General features: G+C 46.5%; 1 protein-coding gene and 2 pseudogenes across 1 annotated transcript; 2 read left to right on the forward strand and 1 right to left on the reverse strand.

Annotated features, from left to right (window-relative positions):
* Window positions 1-6,134: 6,134 nt before the first annotated feature.
* LOC133081743 (melanoma-associated antigen B4-like) lies at window positions 6,135-7,703 on the forward strand (annotated as a pseudogene).
* Window positions 7,704-9,404: 1,701 nt separating this feature from the next.
* LOC133081744 (ubiquitin-conjugating enzyme E2 D3-like) lies at window positions 9,405-9,874 on the reverse strand (annotated as a pseudogene).
* An 8,980-nt stretch (window positions 9,875-18,854) lies between these two features.
* On the forward strand, window positions 18,855-20,072 carry LOC133082121 (melanoma-associated antigen B1-like). The gene has a single exon (XM_061178573.1). It carries the CDS (start codon window positions 19,035-19,037, stop codon window positions 20,070-20,072), a length of 1,038 nt encoding a protein of 345 aa, XP_061034556.1. The 5' UTR covers window positions 18,855-19,034.
* Window positions 20,073-21,526: the final 1,454 nt, after the last annotated feature.

Below are 21,526 nucleotides of genomic sequence, written 5' to 3' on the forward strand. Positions count from 1 at the left end.
TAGGGCTGGGTGTGACGGAGGGAACAGTGTATAATACCTTTGTGTTCCTGTTCTGTATGGGGAATTGGGAAGTACGTCTGTGTTTTTGTTTTTTGCTGTTTTTCAAACGTTACTCCTAAGTGAAATTTTATTTAGCGTTATAATGTAAGTTTATGAATCACATCAGTCATACTTATTGTTGTTTCTCAGGTTTAAGAATAAGAGTTTTGCTGTTTTGTAAGACAGACTGGGAAAACTTCCATCTTACTTAGTAATTTGGTGGAAGATAGCATGGCATTGCAATATGCAATTCCTTGAAGATGTGAAAAAGTTAAGTATAGTATAGTATAGTATAGTATACTATAGTATAGTATAGAAAAAGTAAGATGGTCAATATTTGGTTTCCTAATTCCTTTTACTCCATTTTATAAAATTATAAATAACAGTATGTGCTTGGCTGGTTCAAAAATGTAGAATTAAATCATAATAAATTAGACCTCATGCTCACAGGCTCATTTATTCCCCAAACATTAATTGAGTATCATCTGCTCTTAGAAGGCTCCATGCTAGTACTGTGAGAGCTGAGAAGAAGAAGACCTAGCCACTGACCATAAAATTATAGAGTCGAGAAGCAGCTATCATATAAAGAAAATGGTGATATATACTCTAAGACCAAAAGGACAAATGAAAAGACAGGATAAGAAAGGAGAGAGGTGGTTTTAGATGACAGCAGTCAAATGTAAATTCCCTGATGCAAGGCAGTGGTGGGCCTTGGGAAAATGTAAGTCCTTCAGTGGGAGGTAATTATAAGTTAGGTGCGTGGTGGGCTAGAAGAGACTGATAATTTTGAGCAGGGGCCGGATCCTCAGATGGTGGGCCGTATAGTTGAAAGACAAAGCCTGGAATGGGAAACTGCCCTTAGCAGTTACAGGCACACTTCATTTTGTTGCGCTTTGCTTTATTGTATTTCACAGATACTGCTTTTTCTTTTCTTTTCTTTTTTTTTTTTAACAAATTGGAGGCTTGTGTCAACCTTGCTTCCGGCAAGTCTTTGAGCGCCATTTTTCCAACAGCGTTTTCTCACTTCATGTCTCTGTGTCACATTTTGGTAATTCTCACAATATTTCACACCTTCCACCAGCAAAAAGATGGGCTCGCTGAAGGCTCAGATGATGGTTAGCATTTTTTAGCAGAAAGGTATTTTTTAATTAAGGTATGTACATCGTTCTTAGACATAATGCTATTGCACGCTTAGTGGACTGCAGTATAGTGTAAGCATAAATTTTATAAGAGCACTGGGAAACCAAAAAATTCTTGTGACTCACTTTATTGTGATATTCACTTTATTTGGGGGGTCTGGAACCAAACCTGCAATATCTTCGAGGTCTCCCTGTACTTTGGGGTTGTGGGTAAATCAGAGAGAAATCGCCTGAGGCAGGAATAGGATGTGTGTCCTGTGCTCTTGTCCCAGTGCAGGTGAACACTATGCAAATTAGATGTTTTATTCACGTTGTCAGGTCTCCAGGGAGTTTCTGAGAAATAAGGGTGGTACTCCCCTGAGGTGGGATGCCCAGAAGCCACTGGACTGGCACTCTTTGCCCTAGTTGGGGGAGCCAGAGCCCACTCCACTAAAAAATAATCATTCAAATTAAGTTATCTTGATTGTAATTTGGCAAACTCTAGGCAAGGAATAGATGTTCGTGGGTGGTTAAATGAATGAAAGTGGGAGTGGTTTATAAAGAAGGGCAACTGAGAGGGAGGTAAGTTTTTGGTCCGTGAAACATTTTAGAGCTTCATGTTGCGTCTACTGAGGAAGTCTACCTCATGTTGACCTTGAATGACATACTCTAACAGGGAAATACTAGTTTTCCTTGCTAAGCAGGATTTTGCCTGCCAGGGGTTTCTTTAGCCTAGAGCCCTGCTTATTCTCTGACATCTCCTGGATTGAAAATTAAATCTCAGTGTAGTGGGTTGAAACTCCAGGGGACAAATTAATCATAGTAAGAACTGGCGTCCTTGAAAGTCTCAGTACCGGCCAGGCAATGGGCCCGGCACTTCACAGGCATTATATAAATTCTATCAGTCCCCAAGACAGAGCTTCTCAAACCCATTTCACAGATGAAAAGACCGAGGCTCACAGAGTTTGGTAATGTGTTCAGTTTCACACGGCTGTTAAGTGACAGTGTTGGAACTAGACTCCTGGCCTAACTAAGTCTGACGCCCACACTTTTCCATTCCTGCCAGCCCGAGGCCAACTTTGTGTTCCTTAATTCACCTGACTTCTCACTCACTACAAAATATATCTCAGGTGGTAAAAAGGAGGACTCTGTGCCCAAAACACTGGATGGGAATACATAAGCACAGCAATAAGCGTATCAAAATAGTTGAAAAGTGTGAAGAAAGCAGAGGAAGATATTTGCTGACAGCATGATCATCTACATATCCAAAGTCAGATAACCTCAAAAGATCAGGGGCTCAGAAAATCATGCTGGACAGCCCTTTGCCTTTGGAAGTTAAATCTATTCAAAGGGAAGTTACATAAAAGGCTAAGTCTTGCTGGTAAAGAGAAGGGAAAAACCCATGTATTTTTTTTCTTTGACAGCACATCCATCCTGCCTTGCGTTACAACTTCCCTACTTCACATCACTCCTGGGACGGAGACCCAGTCTCTGAAGGGTTTGCAGTAGGGAAACTGGTCAAGAGTTTGCGGGGATGTGCCCTTTCCCAGGAAGCCTTTAATCAAGAAACAGGAGCCATGATGAAGGGCCCCTTACAGGTGGCCTGGGGAGAGCAACATGCCAGGCAAAGTTGTCAGCCTGAGCATGCTCTCACTTACCCTTCAGGGTTCTCAGGGACTTGTGAGTCCTACCTAGGAGGATGAGCTCAGGTCAGTAGAGGGAGGAGTCCCAGTCTCTGCCACATGTGATGGTGAGGACCCTGAATGAGGAGTGAAGGAAGCACACCCGCCACCCCCGGACAGTGTGTCCCATGGACTCCTGACCCTGCCGTCAGCCCTCAGAGTCCCCGGACGGCCTTGGCAAGATGTGGCTGAAGCTGATTTCCACGTAAGAGGTTGAGAAAGTGAAGACTTTGGCCTGAGGTTGGCCAACTCAGGTCAGTAGAGAGAGGATTTTCCAAGGTGTGCCAGGAGGAAGGTGAGCACCCTGAAGAGTTCAGGGCCCACCAAACCCATATCAGCGGAGACCTCACAGAATCCTCCCTGTTGCCATGACAGATCCTGGTGTAAATGTCAGGAAGAGACGGCCTCGTATCCTTCTCAGGGATAACAGGAAAGTGAGGAACTTGGTTTGAGGGGGAGGTCCCAGGGCAGCAGAGGGGGGAATCTTAGGCCTTCACGTGAGTCAGATTTAGGGTACTGAGTTAGAACCCTGAGTGGGATCACCATCATATGGCCTCAACCTGCCTGATACAGTCGTCACTCATGGCATGGCAGGTGCGGCCAAGTAAGGCCACCCTCACCTCCTCCTATTGGATCTCAGGGAAATAAGAGCCTTTCTCTGAAGAAATGTCCTCAGGTCGAGAAAGAGGGGAGCCTCAGGCCCTGCCAGGAGTCAAATCAAGGAAACTGAGTGAGGACTGAGAGGCCCACCCACTCTTGGATAGAGGGGAAAACTGGCCCTGCGCCTGCACTCAAGACTTAAATCCCCAGGGAAGGGTGTGAGGCTGAGCAACAACCCCCACCCCCCATCAGTTTTTTTTAGTTCACTTTATTTTTTTTTAAAGCAGTTTTAGGTTCACAGCAAAATGGAGCAGAAAGTACAGAGAGTTCCCATGTACCCTCTTCCCTGACACAACGCACACCTCCCCCACTATCAACATCCCCCATCAGAGTGGGCCGGTGGCTGCGATCTGTGAAGCTCCACTGACACATCATTAGCACACAAAGTCCAGAGTTACGTTAGGCTTCGTTCTTGGTGCTGTACACTTTGTGGGTTCCGGCGAATGTATGATGACTTGTATCTACCGTTATAGTGTCATACAGAGTAATTTCACTACCCTAAAAATTCTCTGTGCTCTATTCATCCCTCCCTGCCCCCAACCCCTGGCAACCATTGGTCTTTTTACGTTTTCTCTAGTTTTGCCTTTTTCCAGGATGTCATGTAGTTGGAATCATGCAGCATGTAGCCTTTTAAGATTAGTTTCTTTCACTTAGTAATACACATCTAAGGTTCCTCCATGTCTTTTCATGGTTTGACAACTCATTTATTTCTAGCACCGAACAGTATTCCATTATTTATCCATTTACCTGCTGAAGGACACCTTTGTTGCTTTTAAGTTTTGGCAATTATGAGTAAAGCTGCTATAAACATCGGTGTGCAGGTTTTTGTGTGGATGTAAGTTTCCAACTCATTTTGGTAAATACCAAGGAGCATGATTACTAGATTGTATGGTAAGAGTATGTTTAGTCGGTTTTTAAAAAAAAAAACAATTTATTGAGCTAGGATGGGCATAGAAAAACCGTACATATTTAATGTATACACATTGATGAGTTTGGAGATAAGTATCCACTTGTGAAACTATCAATCAGCACAGTTTATGCCATAAACATATCTATGACCTCCGAGTGTTTCCTCCCACCCTTTTTATTTTGTGTGTGTGACAAGAACACTTACCATAAGATTTAACCTGTTAGAAAGTGTACAGTATAGTATTCTTAACTGTCAACTCTATGCTGTATAGTAGATCCCTAGGACTTATCTTGCATGACTGAAACTTTGTAACTTTTGATTAAAACCTTCTCATTTTCCCCATCTCCATAGCCCCTGGCAACCACCACTCTACTCTCTGCTTCTCTGACTTTGACTATTTTAGATTCCTCATATAAATGACATCATGTAGTATTTGTCCTTCTGTGTCTGGCTTATTTCACTGGAACATAACGTTCTCTAGATTTATTCACGCTGTCATAGCTGGAGAAGTTAGCTTCTTTTTTTAAAGCTGAATGATATTCCATTGTATGTATATTTTACACTTTCTTTATCCATTCATCCATCGGTGGACATTTAGGTTGCTTCCATAGCTTGGCTATTACGAATAATGCTGCAATGAACATGGGAATGCAGATATCTCTTCAAGGTCCTGATTTCAATTCCTTTGGATGGTAGTGGGATTGCCGACGATATCATATGTTATTTTTGATTTTTTTTTTTGTTTTTTTTTTTAAGTTACGGTGTGTTTTTGCCTTTGTGCTTTTTTTTTTTTTTAAAGATTTATTTATTTTATTGATTGATTGATTGCTATGTTGGATCTTCGTTTCTGTGCTAGGGCTTTCTCTAGTTGCGGCAAGCGGGGGCCACTCTTCATCGCGGTGCGCGGGCCTCTCAGTATCGCGGCCTCTCGTTGCGGAGCACAGGCTCCAGACGCGCAGGCTCAGTAGTTGTAACTCGCGGGCCCAGTCGCTCCGCGGCATGTGGGATCTTTCCAAACCAGGGCTCGAACCCGTGTCCCCTGCATTAGCAGGCAGATTCTCAACCACTGCGCCACCAGGGAAGCCCTATTTTTGATTTTTTGAGGAGCCTCCATACTGTGTCCCATAGTGGCTGGACCAATTTACATTCCCACCAACAGTATAGAATGTGTTTAGTTTACTAAGAAACTTGCAAACTGGCTTCCAAAGTGGCTATACCCTTTGCATCACCACCAACAATGAAAGCGTTCTTGTTGAATCACATCCTCGCCAGCATTTGGTGCTGTCAGTCCTTTGGATTTTGGCATGTAGTGGTATCTGGTTGTAATTTTAATTTGCAGTTCCCTAATGGTATATGATGGTGAGCATCTTTTCATATGCTTGTTTGCCATCTGCATATCTTCCTTAGTGAGGTATCTATTCATATCTTTTGTCCATTTTTTATCGGGTTGTTAGTTTCCTTCTTACTGAATTTTAAGAGTTCTTTGTATATTTTGGATAAAAGCCTTCATCAGATATGTCTTTTGCAAATATTTCCTCTGAGACTGTAGCTCATCTTCTTGTTCTCTTGATGGTGTATTTTTGCAGATGAGAAGCTTTAAGGGAATGAAATCTAGCTTATCAATTATTTCTTTCATGGATCCCCATCACATTTTATATGAGTCCTGGAAGGAGGTGAGATCCTTGGTCTGAAGGTCCAGCCCCCAGTCAGCAAAAGGCAGAGTCCATGACCCTGTGCGGTATCCAAGTGAGGACTCCAAATGATGACTTAGACAGGACAGAGAGGTACCCACAGAGCTTTAACTACTGGGTTTCCCCTGATAAGAGTGGTGGGCTGAGGTGCCCCTCTCACTTCCTTCTTGTGGGTCCCGGAGAGCTTTGGGGTGTCAACTTTAGAGTAACAGGGGAGTTTCCAGGCCTTGCCAGGAGCTGTCATGATAATCCTGAAGCTAAACATAGAGGACTCCCTCCACTGAAAAACACAAGTGGCCCCACTATCAACCATGCTGTCACCCTAGTCAGTAAAACACAGGGCAGGCAGGCTGCAGCCTAAGGCTCACCGTTTCTCCACTGGGTTCTCAGGGACAGGTTGACCAGGAGAACAAGAGCCCTGCAGATTCCTAGGGCAGTGCCCTCAAGGAAACCTGCAGAGATGGACCTGGTTAAAGCTTATGTGGAGTCTCCCTGCTGAAGGTCCTCACACCATCTCATGCTCCCTCCTCCTCCCTCCTCCTCCCTCCTCCTCCCTCCCAAGTGCGGGCATCACCCACACTCCTGCCTGCTGTTCCTCATCACACTCTTCATTCCCTAGGGTCACAAGAGTAAGCTCAGTGCTCGTGAGAAATGCCAGCATGCCCGGGGTGAGACCCAGCATCTCCAGGGTGCTCAAACCACTCAGCAGGAAAGAGTCCCCCTTCTCTTCCTCTCCTGTTTTGGGGATGTTTCCTTGGATTCCCCTGTGGCTGGCATTCCTAGGAGCCTCAGAGATCCACATCCACCATCATTACTTCTCAGCTATCTCATGCACAATGTCTGAAAACAATGTCAAGAGCCAAGCTGAGAACGTGCACGTCGCTCTGAAGCCTCAACCTCCACTGAGAGCTTACGGAAAGACCTTCTAACCAGGAAGACAGGGATGTTGATGCAATTCCTACTGCAGAAATATAAAAGAGCCCATTATGAAGGTAGACATGCTGAAGGTTGTCAACAAAATGTACAGGGAACAATTCCCTGAGATCCTCAGGAGAGCCACTGAGCACATGGAACTGGTCTGTGGCCTCGACTTGAAGGAAGTCAAGCCGAGTGGCCACGCCTATGCCCTTGTCAGCAAGCTAGACCTCACCAATGATGGGAGTCTGAGCAGTGGCTGGGGGTTTCCGAAGAATGGGCTCCTGATGCCTCTCCTGGGTGTGATCTTCTTGAATGGCAACCGCGCCTCTGAGGAGGAGATCTGGGAATTCCTGAATATTAGGGACGTCTATGGTGGACGGAGGCATTGAATCTTTGGGGAGCCCAGGAAGCTTATCACAGAAGATCAGGTGCAGGAAAAGTACCTGGTGTATCATCCGATGCGCGACAGTGATCAAGAGCCCAAGCTGAAACCAGCAAGATGAAAGTTCTGGAGTTTTTGGCCAAGGTCAATGATAGGGTCCCCACTGCCTTCCCATCCTGGTATGAAGAGGCTTTGAGAGATGAGGGAGAGAGAGCCCGAGCCAGAGCTGCAACCAGGGCTGGCACTACTGCCACGGCCAGTGCACATTCTAGGGCCACATCCAGTCGCTCCCGTCACCCCTAGTGAGGTAGAGGCCGATTCTTCACTTTGTGGTTGGAAAAGCCTGTTAACCAGTGTTCCTGATATGCATAAATTCCTGTTGACTTATTTTTTTGGTAATTTTCAAGTGATTTTCTTTTCAAAAGAAAGTTTGTTTAGATTCAGAACATAAGCTTATGAATGACATGGGTCACACACTTATTGCTCTTTATCAGATTTAGAAGTAAGAATTTTGTTTTTTGAAATACAAATTGAAAATTTTTAAATCATCTATGCGATCCAGAACAAGATTGCATGGAATTGGAATAGGGATATCCTTGGTAATGTGAAAGAACTCCACAGTAAAATAGGATAAGAAGATAGAGGAAAAAATTTAAAGTTGTTCACTTATGGGTTTGGCGTACTCCATTCAGTCTTTCTTTTCCAAAATTTAGAAGATATACACCTTTTAAATTTAGGAAAAAATATATACCTTTTGCATTTAGGATGTGCTTAAGTTATTCAAGAAAATATGAGTTTATGGGACTGTAAATTGATGCAGCCACTATGGAAAACAGTATAGAGGTTCATCAAAAAATTGAAAATAGAACTACCATGTGATCCAGCAATTCCACTCCTGGAAATTTATCCGAAGGAAAAGAAAAAACAACTTTTTTGAAAAGATATCTGCACCACCACCCCCCCCCATATTCATTTATTTACCATAACCAAGACATGAAAACAACGTAAGTGTTCATTAATGGATGAATGGATAAAGAAAATGTGATACACACACACTCACACACACAGTCACACTCTCACCCTCACTCGGATATTATTCAGCCATTAAAAAAAAAAAAAAGGAAATCCTGCCATTTGCAATAACACAGAGGGACAGACAAAGACAAATACTATATGATCTCACTTATATGTGGAAATTAAAAAAAAAAAACACCCAGAGATACAGAGAACAGATTGGTGGTTGCCACAGGTGTGGGGTGGAGGATGGATGAAATGGGTGTAAATGGCCAAATGGTACAAACCATTTACAAAATAAAGAAGTCCTGGGAATGTAATGTACAGCATGGTGACTATAGTTAATAATACTGTATTGTATATTTGAAAGTTGTTAAGAGAATAGATCTTTTTTAATTGAGGTATAGTTGATGTACAATATTTTATAAGTTTCATGTACACAACAGAGTGATTCACAATTTTTAAAGGTCATATTCCATTTACAGTTATTATAAAATATTGGCTATATACCCTTTGTTGTGCAATATATCCTTGTAGCTTATTTATTTTATACATAGTATTTTGTACCTCTTAATCCCCTATCCTTCCCCTGCCCCTCCCCCTTCCCTCTTCCCACTGGTAACCACTAGTTGGTTCTCTATATCTGTGAGTCTGTCATATTTCCCTAGTTTGCTTTATTTTTGAAATTCTCCATATAAGTGGTATCATACAGTGTTTTTCTTCCTCTATCTCACTTATTTCAGTTAGCATAATACCCTCCAACTCCATCCATGTTGTGGCAAAATGGCAAAAGTTCATTCTTTTTTTATGGCTGACTAGTATTCCATTGTGTGTGTGTGTGTGTGTGTGTTTAAAGAAGATGTGGTATGTACATCTTGGCAATTGTCAGTAACGTTGCTATGCACATTGGGGTGCGTGCATCTTTTCGAATTAGTGGTTTTTTTCCCTTTTTTAACAGTAATTTAAAGTTTATTCTAGCTATCATGCAGGTTATTCTGACTTTAAGGTAGCATACATGGCATACTTCTGAGTCTGTTCCTGAGAAATTCTTTTGTACTTATCTCTCTCTGTTTTATAGATCCATGCAGTCTATGGCACTGGGGGGGGGGGTCATCTGGGTTTGGATCATATAGCAGTGAACAAATGGATGAAAGAACTTTAGAAACAATTAAAGGAGGAGACCACTGTGATCTTAGAATATTGAGACAAATGCTGCCATTAGTGTTAATGTTTGAATGATAAATTCTTGTTGCAAATGCAACCTTAGGTAGTTTGAAGGGGTAGTCTGTCGGAAAATGAATCGTCAAAAGGAATACACCACCTTGATACGGGTTTTCATTAGCTTCCATAATTGTGGCTTGCCAATGAAACATATTATCCCCAGCTGGACCTGCAGAACAGTGTGCTGGAGGGTCACGGGCCAAATCACTAAGTTCCTTATTCATCCCTTTCAGCACCATAGTCTGTGCTTTTCCTCTGGCTCCTCACAGTCTTGGTGTGTGCTCAAAGATCCAGCCAAAACTCTTGATTATCCGGGCGGCTGGGAAGGACTGTCTCTTCATCCTATCCTGGCTCTGCCAGACCGAGGCACCTTCTTACTAAACAGAGAGGTTGGACTGGGAGGGTGGGGTCAGAGGCATGTAGACGAAGCTGGGGGGAAGGGTAGATGAGCGGTGGAAACCCTTAGACTCAGAGAACCATCGAGAACCTGAAGGAGACCATCCAACTTAGTGAGGGGGTGGGGTTGTTGTTTTTTGTTTGTTCGTTTGTTTCTTTTGGATACATACCCAGGAGTGGAATTGCTGGGTCATATGGTAGCTCTATTTTTAGTTTCTTGAGGAACCTCCATACTGTTTTCCACAGTGGCTACACCTATTTACATTCCCACCAACAGTGTACAGATCTCCACGTGCTCGCCAGCATTTGTTATTTCTGTTCTTTTTGATGATGGCCGTTCTGATAGGTGTGAGGTAATACCTCATTGTAGTTTTAATTTGCATTTATCTGATGATTAATGATGTTGACCATCTTTTCATTTGCCTGTTGGCCATCTGTATGTCTTCTTTGGAAAAATGTCTATTTAGGTCTTCTGCCCATTTTTTTGATTGGGTTATTTGGGTTTTCTTTTAACTGTTGGGTTATATGAGCTGTTTATATATTTTGGATGTTAACCCCTTATTGAGCATATCATTTGCAAATATTTTCTCCCATTCAGCAGGCTGTCTTTTCATTTTGTCAATGGTTTCCTTTGCTGTGCAAAAGCTTTTAACTTTAATTATATTCCATTTGTTTATTTTTGCTGCTATTTCCTTTGCTTTAGGAGACAGATCCAAAAAAATATTGCTATGATTTATGTCAAAGAGTGTTCCACCCATGTTATCTTCTAGGAGTATTATGGTTTCCACTCGTATATTTAGGTCTTTAATTGGTTTTGAGTATATTTTTGTATGTAGTGTTAGAGAATGTTCTAATCTCATTCTTTGACGTGTAGCTGGACAGCTACACGTCAAAGAATGAGATTAGAACATAAACAGAATTTGGCGATACAACAAAAGTAAATATGCATTCACGTTTGAGCCAGTAATTCCAATTTTTCAGAAATTAACCCCGAAGACACATCCACAACAATATGAAAATACTGCAATGTCCATGAATATATTAATTGAAAAAAACATGGTATATTCACAGAGTGGAGTACTATACTATGTAGCCATAAAAAAGAATGAGCATGATCTTTGTAAACTAATATGGGGTGCTTCCAGGATAGATATGGATATAGATATATAAAAGAATGTGTGAGTTTTGGGCTAATGTCAATGGTACCAAGCCCAGTGCCTTCCCATCCTGGTATGAAGAGGCTTTGCGAGATGAGGAAGAGAGAGCCTGAGCCAGAGCTGTAGCCAGGGCTCCTACTGCTACGCTGGCCAGTGGGTGTTCCAGGGCATGTCCCAAAGCTCCTCCCGTCCCTAGTGAAGTGTGAGCAGATACTTTACATTGTATTTAAAGAAAGCAGTCAATCTTCCAACTAGCGGAGGGCCAAGGTGTGGCTCATGGGAACACAACATATAATATATTTGTGTTCCTGGACAATATGCACAAATCGGAGATTTTTCTTTTTTCTATTTTTAAGTGTTGTTCCTTTCAATTAAAGATGTGTTCAGCTTCAGAGTCTAAGTTTATTAATGACATGACTCACACATTTAGTGCAGATTATCAGATTGAAAAATAAGAATTTTGGTATTATGTAACACAAACTGGAAATCCTTGAATCATTTCTTGTCATTCGGAACATTGGAATATGGATTTTTTGTGAAAAAGGAAATTATTCCACAGTAAAGTCCGTGTGATCATGAGATACAGAAAAAAAAATCTTAAGAGGTATTCACTTCTTGGTTTGTTTTATTCCTTTTAGTCTTTCTTTGTAAAATTGAAGTATATATACCTGGATTCGCTTAGCTTATTTAAGAATGTGGGAGAAGTGAAATCCCAGTATTTTGCCTTCTTGCACACTCGCTCTTTTTTTTTTTTCTTAAATTTATTTATTTATTAATTTTTGGCTGCGTTGGGCCTTCGTTGCTGCAAGGGCTTTCTTTAGTTGCGGCGAGTGGGTCTACTCTTCATTGCGGTGCACGGGCTTCTCACTGCGGTGGCTTCTCTTGTTGCAGAGCACGGGCTCTAGGCACGCGGGCTTCAGTAGTTGTGGCACGTGGGCTTCAGTAGTTGTGGCTCGCGGGCTCTAGAGCGCAGGCTCAGTAGCTGTGGCGCACGGGCTTAGTTGCTCCGCGGTATGTGGGATCTTCCCGGACCAGGGCTCGAACCCGTGTCCCCTGCATTGGCAGGCGGATTCTTAACCACTGTGCCACCAGGGAAGCCCTGATCTTTAGTTGTTCAAATATCAATTTAGCGTCTGCTCTTCAGAAGGCTTTTGGATGGTACTGGGGATGCTAAGAAAAATAGACCCAACCCCTGCCTGTAGAATTCTAGAGTCTAAGGGCAGCGTTCATATAAAGCAGCTGGTGAACAAAGATCTAAAGGCCCAATAAAAATAAGGGGTAAGAAGTGGGGGTTGAGGGTTTCCTCATGAGGAGTCTAGTGTAAATGTCCTGATGCAAGGCACTTTGAGACTTTAGGACAATAAAAGTCCTGCAGTGGGAGATAATTTTAAGTTAGGCCGTATGGTGAGCCAGCCAGTGAGGCTGTGGAAACACTGAACAGGGGCCAGACCCTCAGATGGTGGGTCTCAGAGTTGAGAGACTTAAGCCTGGAATGGAAAACTACCCTTAACAGTTACTTTGAAATCATGAGTAAAGCAGAGAGAAATCTCCACCCGGGGCAGGGATGGAACGTGCCCTGTGCTCCTGTCCCAGTGCAGGTGAACACAGTGCACAACCTAGGTGTTTCATGCACATCATCTCCAAGGAGTGTCTTTGAAATAAAGGTGACAGTAGTCTGAAACTGGAAACTCAGAAGCCAGTGGGCTGATACTCTTTGCTGGGGGACAAGGAGTCAGAGCCCATTCTATTAAAAGGGCATTCGCATGCAGTTTTTTTTGGGTTGTAATTCCGCAAAGTCTACGAGAGGTGTAGATTTTCGGTGATGGTGAAATTAATGACGATAGGGGTTGATTAGTTTAGATGAAAGGGCAGCTTGGAAGGAAGAAAGAGTTAGTCTTGGAAGCAAATTCTAGAATATTTGAATTTCATTCCGTTGGAATGAAAATATAATTTTCATATTTGATTCATTGGGGAAATTAAAGATTCTCTGTAAACAGCATTTTGGACTGATTTGGTGTTCCATGTCCTAGAATGCCACATATTCTGTGATATCTCCTGGATTTAAAAATTCCTTCAGGGTGGGTGGTATCGTCTGCGGCCAAAATAATCATAATCATGATAAAAACAGACATTGTGTAAAGTCTCAATGTGGTCCAGGCGCTGTGCCAGGTGCTTTCCATACATTACCTGCATGCCACTAGCCCTGCAAAATAGGGCTTAACAAAGCCACTTCACTTGAGGCTCACAGAGCTTGGTGATGGACCTGAGTTCACACAGCTAATAAGTCACATGGCTGGGACTGGACCTCTGGTCTGAATTTGTCCAGAGCTCGCGCCATTCCACTCCTCCCAGCCTGAGGCTGATCATGAGTCAGTTAATTCACTGTCTTCTACCACTTCAAAATGTATCCTGAGTGACAAAAAGAAGGACTCTGTGACCAAAACACTGGATTGGAATACATACCCACAGCAGTACGAATACCGAAATAAATAAGAGATATGAATAAAGGAGAGAAAGAGATAATGCTCAGTAACAATATGATCATCTGCATGTGCAAAATCAGATACCCTCAAATGATCAGGGGCTTACAAGATTATCTGGCTCTATCCTTCTATGTAGAAAGTAAATATTTTAGAACTACCCTAAGTCTGGCTGGTGAAGAGAAGGAATATATCAGCTTTTTTTCTCTGACAGCATGACATCTGCCCTCAGTTCCTTAATTTGTGCTGCATTTTCCTAATCTTACATCACTTTCGGGACAGAGACCCATTTTCTCCCAAGATTTGCAATAGGGTAACTGGTCAAGTGTTTGTAGGAATATGCGTTTCCCAGGAAGCCTTTAATCAAGAGACAGAAGCTGATACAAGAACCCCCCAAGAATGAGGACCGAGGAGACAATCACCCCTGAGTATAGGAGTTATCCAAAGACTAAGGAGAGTGACCTCAGTTCTGTAGAAGGAGGAGTGCCAGGCTTTGTTAGATGTAGTGAGCATGTCGAGTGAGGAATCATGGAAGGACCCAGCCAGAACAGTGAGGTCCTATAGAGTTGCATTCCTGCTGCCTGTTCTTGGAGGCCCCAATGGGCTATGATCATATGAGGATCACCCTGACTTTCAACTTGGAATTCTTAGGAGAGGAGGACCTTGATGTAAGACAAGCAGCTTCAGGAAAGCAGAGAGTGGGGTTACAGGATTGATCATGTGTCAAGGTGAGGATCTGAATGTGGACTAAGGGTAGCACGCACAGCATAAAAGGAGGCCCCGGAAAAATCTCTGATGCTGTCATCCCCAGGAAGCTCTGGCCATACATGTCAGGTTGATTTCAGCCTGGAAAGTCTCAGTGAGGTGAGGGTCTCTGTCTAATGGGGTTGGCCTCAGTTTTGCAGAGAGAGAGAGATAGAGACCTGAGCCCTAACAAGAATTCATGTGACGATGCTGAGTGTTATGAGGGGACCCCCAAAAGCAGAGGGGGCCAAATAGAATTCTGTACAGTTCTTAGCCCTGGGAGACCCAGAAGAGCTACCGCTGAGTCATCCCCTCATTCCACCCGTGTGATCTCAGGGAGGGAAGGGCCTCATCTAGCAGGATCGGACTCCAGTTCTGCAGAGGGGGACGTCTTGGCCATAACCAGAGTCAAGGTGAGGACCCTCAGTGCTAATGAGGGGGTCTCTCCCCCAAGGAGGGAGGCTCACAGGGTGGCGCCCGTCTTGTCAGGCAGAGATGGTCGGAGCAGCGCCCTGACTTCCCGCCACTAGGGCCTCGGGGCGGTGAGGGCTTTGTTTGGAGGCTGGAGGACTCGGGACCACAGAGGGAGGGCTCCCAGGCTCCCATAGACGGCACCGGCAGGACGCAGGGACCGCTGAGCCCTGAACAGTGGGCGGCCCCGCCGAGTCCCGCCCCTGCCGTCAGCCCTCGGAGACCCCACGCAGGGCCGGATGCGGCTCCCCCCAACTTCCGCTTCGGAAGCGAGGAGCCCGAGCGGTAGCCGCGGCGTTTGTTCGTCCGAGAGTGGGTTTTCAGGACTCGTCCGGAGCCAAGGTGAGGCCCTGAATGCAGCCTGAAGGGACCTTCCCGACCCCCTCCCCCCATAACAAAGGGGACCCACCCGCCTCCCGCCCCTGCCTGCCATCAGCAGCGTGGGACCCTGATCTGACCTATATGCCAGAGGAGTCCTGTTGGAGTTGCCGTCTGGAGGGCCTCAGGGAGTGGAGGGCCTTTGTCTCGAGGGGGCCGCTTCTTAGGCAAAGGGTGTAGTCTTGTCCCCAGCAGGTGAAAAGGTGGGACCTTCAGAGCTAATGAGGGTCCCTCCTTCCGAAAGACGTGACTGCACGGAACCCCCGCCCGCCTTCACTCGTGCGATGCCCTAGAGTAATTCAGGCTGAGAGGACCCCTCATTTCTGCCTGGGGTGGGAAGTGGGGTTGGGGGCTAGGGGACGTTCGGGTAGAGAAAGGCCTTTATATAAAGGGGGCAGGACTTCCCTGGCGGTCCAGTGGTTAAGACTCCTCGCTTCCACTGCAGGGGGCGCACCTTCGATCCCTGGTGGGGGAACTGAGATCCCACATGCCGCACGGTGCGGCCAAAAAGGAAGGGCGGGGGCATGGACCTAGAGGGTGTGATGTACGCCAAGTGAAATAAGTCAGACAGAGAAAAACAAATGCTGTATGATTTCACTTATATGTGGAAGCTGAAAAACAAAACAAATGAACGAACAACAGAACAGAAACAGTTATAGATAGAGAGAACAAACAGGTGGTTGGGGGGAGGAGAGAAATTAGGTGAGGGCAACTAAGAGGTACAAACTACCAGTTACAAAATAAATGCGTAATGGGTGTGAAATGTAAACAGGTAGATGGATGGATGGATAGATAGATAAGGCAAGCCCGTTAAGCTTAGGGAGGAGACTTGGCCCTAAAAGAAGCAGAGGTAGGACCATCAGTGCTAGTAAGCAGACCTCTCCTCAAAGCAGGGAACTGCACAAATCAGCAGCCCTGCTCTCAGATCTGGGAGTCCCCAGATAAGGTAGCCGGGATGTGGAGGCCCCGACTCCTCTGGTGAGAGCTTCGGTCTGAGGCATGCAGATTCGGGTCAGTGGAGGGAGGAATCCCAAACCCTACCCGGACTGGACGCCCAAGTCCTGAATGAGGACTGAGGGAGCCACCAACTCCAGAAGAGCGGGGTCGGAGAGGCCCACCCTTGCTGTTACCAGGCATAGCCGAGCCCCAGATCAGCTTTGGCAGAACGAGGCTCACTCTGACTGTAAGCTCAGGTCCCAGGAAGATGAGGACCTTTTCTGACGGTCATGGGCTCACGTCAGCAGAGGGCAAAGTCTCAGGCAGGGTGCAGGGTCAAGGCGAAGATCCTGAGTGAGGAAATGGAGACTGCTCCATACACAGTGGAGAGAGCTGCATCTAATGCCGCCCCTGCCCTTAGCCCCGGGAGGCCCCGGGCAGAGCTGGCAGGCTCAGGTGCCCCCTAACTTCTGCCGGTGGGGTCTGAGGGAGATGAGGGCCTTGGTTTAAGGGCTGGCTGCCCGGTTCAGCAGAAAAAGAGGAGTCCCAGGCCATGATAGATGTCAAGGCACAAATTCTATGTGAGGAATGAGACAACCAACTCCCCCAGAACAGAGGAGACCACACAAAGTGCCGCCTCTGCCTTCGCCCTGGGAAGCCAGGTTTAGAGCTCTCAGGCTGAATTGCCCTCTCAGTTCCTCCAAGGGTGGTCTCAGGGACATCAGGCTTTGGGTCTAATGAGAGAGGCCTCATTCAACATAGGGAAGAAGCCTGGTTCCTAACAAGAGTCAACGTGGTAACACCGAGTGAAGATGAGGGAACCCCACCCAGAAAGAAGTGAACCACATAGAATCTCATCCCTACTCTCAGACCTGGGAGGGAGACTGAGGCATGGTGAGCTGATGAATATCACTCACTTTTCCCCGGACCGTGGCAGGGAGGTGAGGAACCTCGTTGATGGGAGTATGGGCTCAGGTCAGCAGCCGGAGGCTTTCCAGGTAATGCCAGGAACCAAGGAGAGGACCCTGAGAATTGAGGGGACCACCTACACCACAGCAGTGAGGGCAACAGAATGTCTTCCTGACTGTCAGCATTGGAAGTCCACACACAGTTGTAGCTAGAGAGACAAGAAAATTTTCTTTCTAGTGGGTCTCGGGGAGTTGGGGGCCTTAGTATGAGGGCATAGACTTCAAGTCAAGACACAGAGGATGTCCAAGTCCTGCTATGAGTCAGGGTGAGGACACTGAGGGATGACGTAGATGAACACCCACCCAAAACAGTGGGGGCCCACATACTCCCACCCCCCTCAGCCCTGGGAAACCCCAGGTAGAGGTAGCCTGATGTGTCACCCCTCACTTCCAGCCCCAGGGACTCAGGCAGACGTGGGCCTTGATCTGAGGCCAGAAGACTCAGGTGGGCTGAGGGAGGAGCCTAGATCCCGTCTGAGTGAGGGCTAAAGAGGCCAACGATGTGGGAACAGTGGGGTCCCGCGGAGTCCAGCCCCTGCTACCAAGCTAGGGAGGTCATGGACGGGGGTGACTGGAAGTGGCTCACCCTTTCTTTCATCTTGGGGATCTCAGGAAGGTGAGAATCTTAATGTAATGCAAGCGAACTCAGGTCAGCGGAGGGAGGATTTCCAGGATTTGCCAGGACTCACGGAGAAGATGCTGAGGACCGTGGGGACCTGCACCCCATGGCAGCGGGGGCCCCGCAGAGTCCCTCTCCATTGTCGTTCCTAGGCGCCCCGGGCACACATGTCAGGCAGAAGTGCCCATCAGTTCCCCACTCAGAACTCACAGGGAAGTAAGCATCTTGGTCTGATGGGTCAGCAGAGGGAGGAACCTGAGACCCTCCCCTGAGCGAAAAATGGGGACCGTGAGCGAGGACCACACGTTATAGGGCCTCAGCCTGCCTGCTGCAGCTTTCAGCCTCTGGAGACTAGGGGCACTGTGGCCGGGTAAGGCCATCCTCACTTCCACCGTTCGGGCTCAGGGAGCTGTGGGCCTTACTGTGAGGAAATGTCGTCAAGTCAAGAGAGAAAGGAGCCCCCAGATCCTCCCAGGAGACACAGTGGGGGCTGTGAGTGACGACTGAAGGTAGCACACCCCCCTTCCACCGAATCAAAGGAATAGTAAAGAGTCTTGCCCAGTCCTCTGCTCAGCCCTTGAAGGCCCAGAGCATGGTTGTCAGGCGGAGGCTCCTCATTTCTCTGTATCATTTCTCAGGGAGATGAGATCCTTCATCTGAAGGTGCCACACCACGGGCAGAAGTGGGGGGGGGGGTCCCAGACCCTCGGTATCGACAAGATGAGGACGCTGAACGGTTGAGGACCAACGAGTTCAGGACAGAGCAGGCCCCACAGAACTGTCAGCGCTGTCCACCCCGACAGTGTCCACGACTCAGTTCCTTCTCGTGGGTCCCAGGGAGCTTTGAGGTGGCACCTTTAGAGCAGCACAGGAAAGAGGTCCCGGCCCTACCAAGAGTCGATGTGACAATCCTGTTTGTGAACGAAAGGGACCCTTGGAACCCAGAGAGGGCCTACCCTCCCAGGATCTGTGGTCACCGCCGTCAGCCACAGGCAGGGCTGGCAGGCTGTAGCCTGAGGCTCACTCACTCTCACTTCTTACACTGGGTTCTCAGGGGACAGGCTGACCAAGAACAAGAGCCTAGTGGCTCCTAGAGCAGTGCCCTCAAGGGAACGTGCAGAGCGGCCTTCTTCAGGTCAGGGTGGTGCCTCCCTGCTGAAGGTGCTCACACCCTGTCACCTTCCCTCCTCCAGGTTCCAGCATCACCTGCTCTCCTGCCCACTCCCCCGCTTGCTGTCCCTGCCCATAGTCATGCCTCGGGGGCAGAAGAGTAAGCTCCGTGCCCGTGAGAAGCGCCGCCAGGCCCGGAGGGAGACCCAGAATCTCGGGGGTGCTCAGGCCCCTGCAGCAGAGATAGAAGAGTCGCCCCCCTCCCCCGCTTCTGTTTCTCAGGGTACTCCCCCGAGCTCCCCTGCTGCTGGCACTCGCCAGGAGCCTCAGGGAGCCCCAGCCACTAGCTCTCGTGCTGCAGGGGTTTCATGCCCAGGATCTGATGTACGTGCCAAGGGCCAGGTTAAGGCAAGGAAAAATTCCTCCCAGGCCTCAACCTCCGATGAGAGCTCTCGCAGAGATCCCCTAACTAAGAAGGTGGGAATGTTGTTAGAATTCCTGCTGGAGAAGTATAAAATGAAAGAGCCCATTATAAAGGCAGACATGCTGAAGCTTGTGAACAAAAGGTATAAGGGGACGTTCCCTGAGATCCTCAGGAGAGCTGCTGAGTGCCTGGAGCTGGCCTTTGGTCTTGACTTGAAGGAAGTCAAGCCGAGTGGTGATTCCTATACCCTTGTCAGCAAGCTAGATCTCACCGATCAAGGGAGTCAGAGCAGTGGCAGGCGGTTTCCGAAGAATGGGCTCCTGATGCCTCTCCTGGGTGTGATCTTCTTTAATGGCAACCGCGCCTCTGAGGAGGAGATCTGGAAATTCCTGAATATTTTAGGCATCTTTGATGGAAAGAAGCATTCAATCTTTGGGGACCCCAGGAAGTTTATCACAGAACGTTTGGTGCAGGAAAAGTACCTAGGGTATCGTCAGGTGCGCAACAGCGATCCCCCACGCTATGAGTTCCTGTGGGGCCGGAGAGCCCGCGCTGAAACCAGCAAGATGAAAGTCCTGGAGTTTGTGGCCAAGGTCAATGGTACCGTCCCCAGTGCCTTTCCACTCCATTATGAAGAGGCTTTGAGAGACGAGGAAGAGAGAGCCCGAGCCAGAGCTGCAGCCAGGGCTCCTACTCGTGTCAAGGCCAGTGCGCATTCCAAGGTCATGTCTAGCAGTTCCTCCCACCCTCAGTGAGGTCTGAGGCAGCTTCTTCACTTTGTGTTTGACCAACGCTGCCAACCCTTTAAGTAGTGAGAGGCTAAGCTGGGGCTGGAAAGATCATAATATATCTCTTCTTTGTGTTCCTGTTTTACACTAGTATCTTTCAAATGTTGTTTCTTTTACTAGAATGTTTATTTAGATTCAGAATCCAAGTTTATAAATGACATGGATCACATATTTGTTGTTGTTTATCGGGTTTAAGAGTAAGAGTTTTGGTACTGTGTAGTACGATTTGAAAAATCCTTGCATCTTTTTGGGGTTCTGGAATGAGATAATATGGCTTTGGAATAGGAATTTTGTTGGAAATGTGAAAGAATGCTGTGGTTTTAAAATGGATGAAAACAAAGTAAAGTTTAGTCAACTTTTGGTTTGTCTTATTCACCTTTGTCTTTCTCTTTGTAAAATTCAAAGATATACACCTAGATGTCCTTAGCTTATTCAAGAATGCCGACAAAATTAAATAGTAATAAATTACATTCCTCACTCAGTGCCTCCTTTATTCCCATCTTTAATTGAGCATCTGCTCTTTGGAAGGTTCTGTGCTGGTAGTGATGATGCTAAGATAAAAAAGACCCTGCACCTGCCTGTAGATGTTTAGAGTATAAGAGCAGCTATTATATAAGGAAGGTGGTGTGATGAAAACACCCAGTGAGGGTGGTGGGGAGAGAGTCCAGATGAGAGCAGTGAAGTATAAATTGTCTTAGCCAGAACACTTTGAGGCTTGGTATTTTGCAAATCCCTCCTTGGGAGGTAATTTTGAGTTGGCTGCATGGTGGGCTGGATGAGGCTGTGATAATGGTGAGCAGGGGCCAGACCCTCAGATGGTGGGCCTCAGAGTTGAGAGGCTAAGCCTGAAATGAGAAACTGCCCTGAACAGTTACTTTGGGATTGTGAGTAAACCAGAGAGAATCTCCGCCTGGAGAAAGAATAGAAGGGGTCCAGTGCTTTTGCCCCGGTGCAGGTGAACACAGTGCACCAACAAACCAGGTGTTTTATGCATATTGTCGCCTTTGTGGTGGGATGCTGAGAAGCCCCTGTGCTGGCACTCTGTGCCCTGAGCTGGAGGAGCCCCAGCCCGCTCCATTAATTAGTTATCGGGGTTTTTTAATTGGAGTATAATTGCTTTACAATGTTGTGTTAGTTTCTGCTGTGCAATGAAGTGAATCAGCTATACGTATACATATGTCCCCTCCCTGCTGGACTTCCCCCCACCCATCTAGGTGGTCACAGAGCACCAGGCTGAGCTCCCCGTGCTGTACAGCAGGTTCCCACTAGCTATCTATTTGACACATGGTAGTGTATATAGGTCAATCCTAATCTCCCAATTCATCCCACCCCGCTTCCCCCGTGTCCATATGTCCGTTCTCTATGTGTGCGTCTCTGTTCCCGCCCTGCAAATAGGTTCAACTGTACCATTTATCTAGATT

Source organism: Eubalaena glacialis, chromosome X (assembly GCF_028564815.1).
Source record: "Eubalaena glacialis isolate mEubGla1 chromosome X, mEubGla1.1.hap2.+ XY, whole genome shotgun sequence".
Classification (NCBI taxonomy): domain Eukaryota; kingdom Metazoa; phylum Chordata; class Mammalia; order Artiodactyla; family Balaenidae; genus Eubalaena; species Eubalaena glacialis.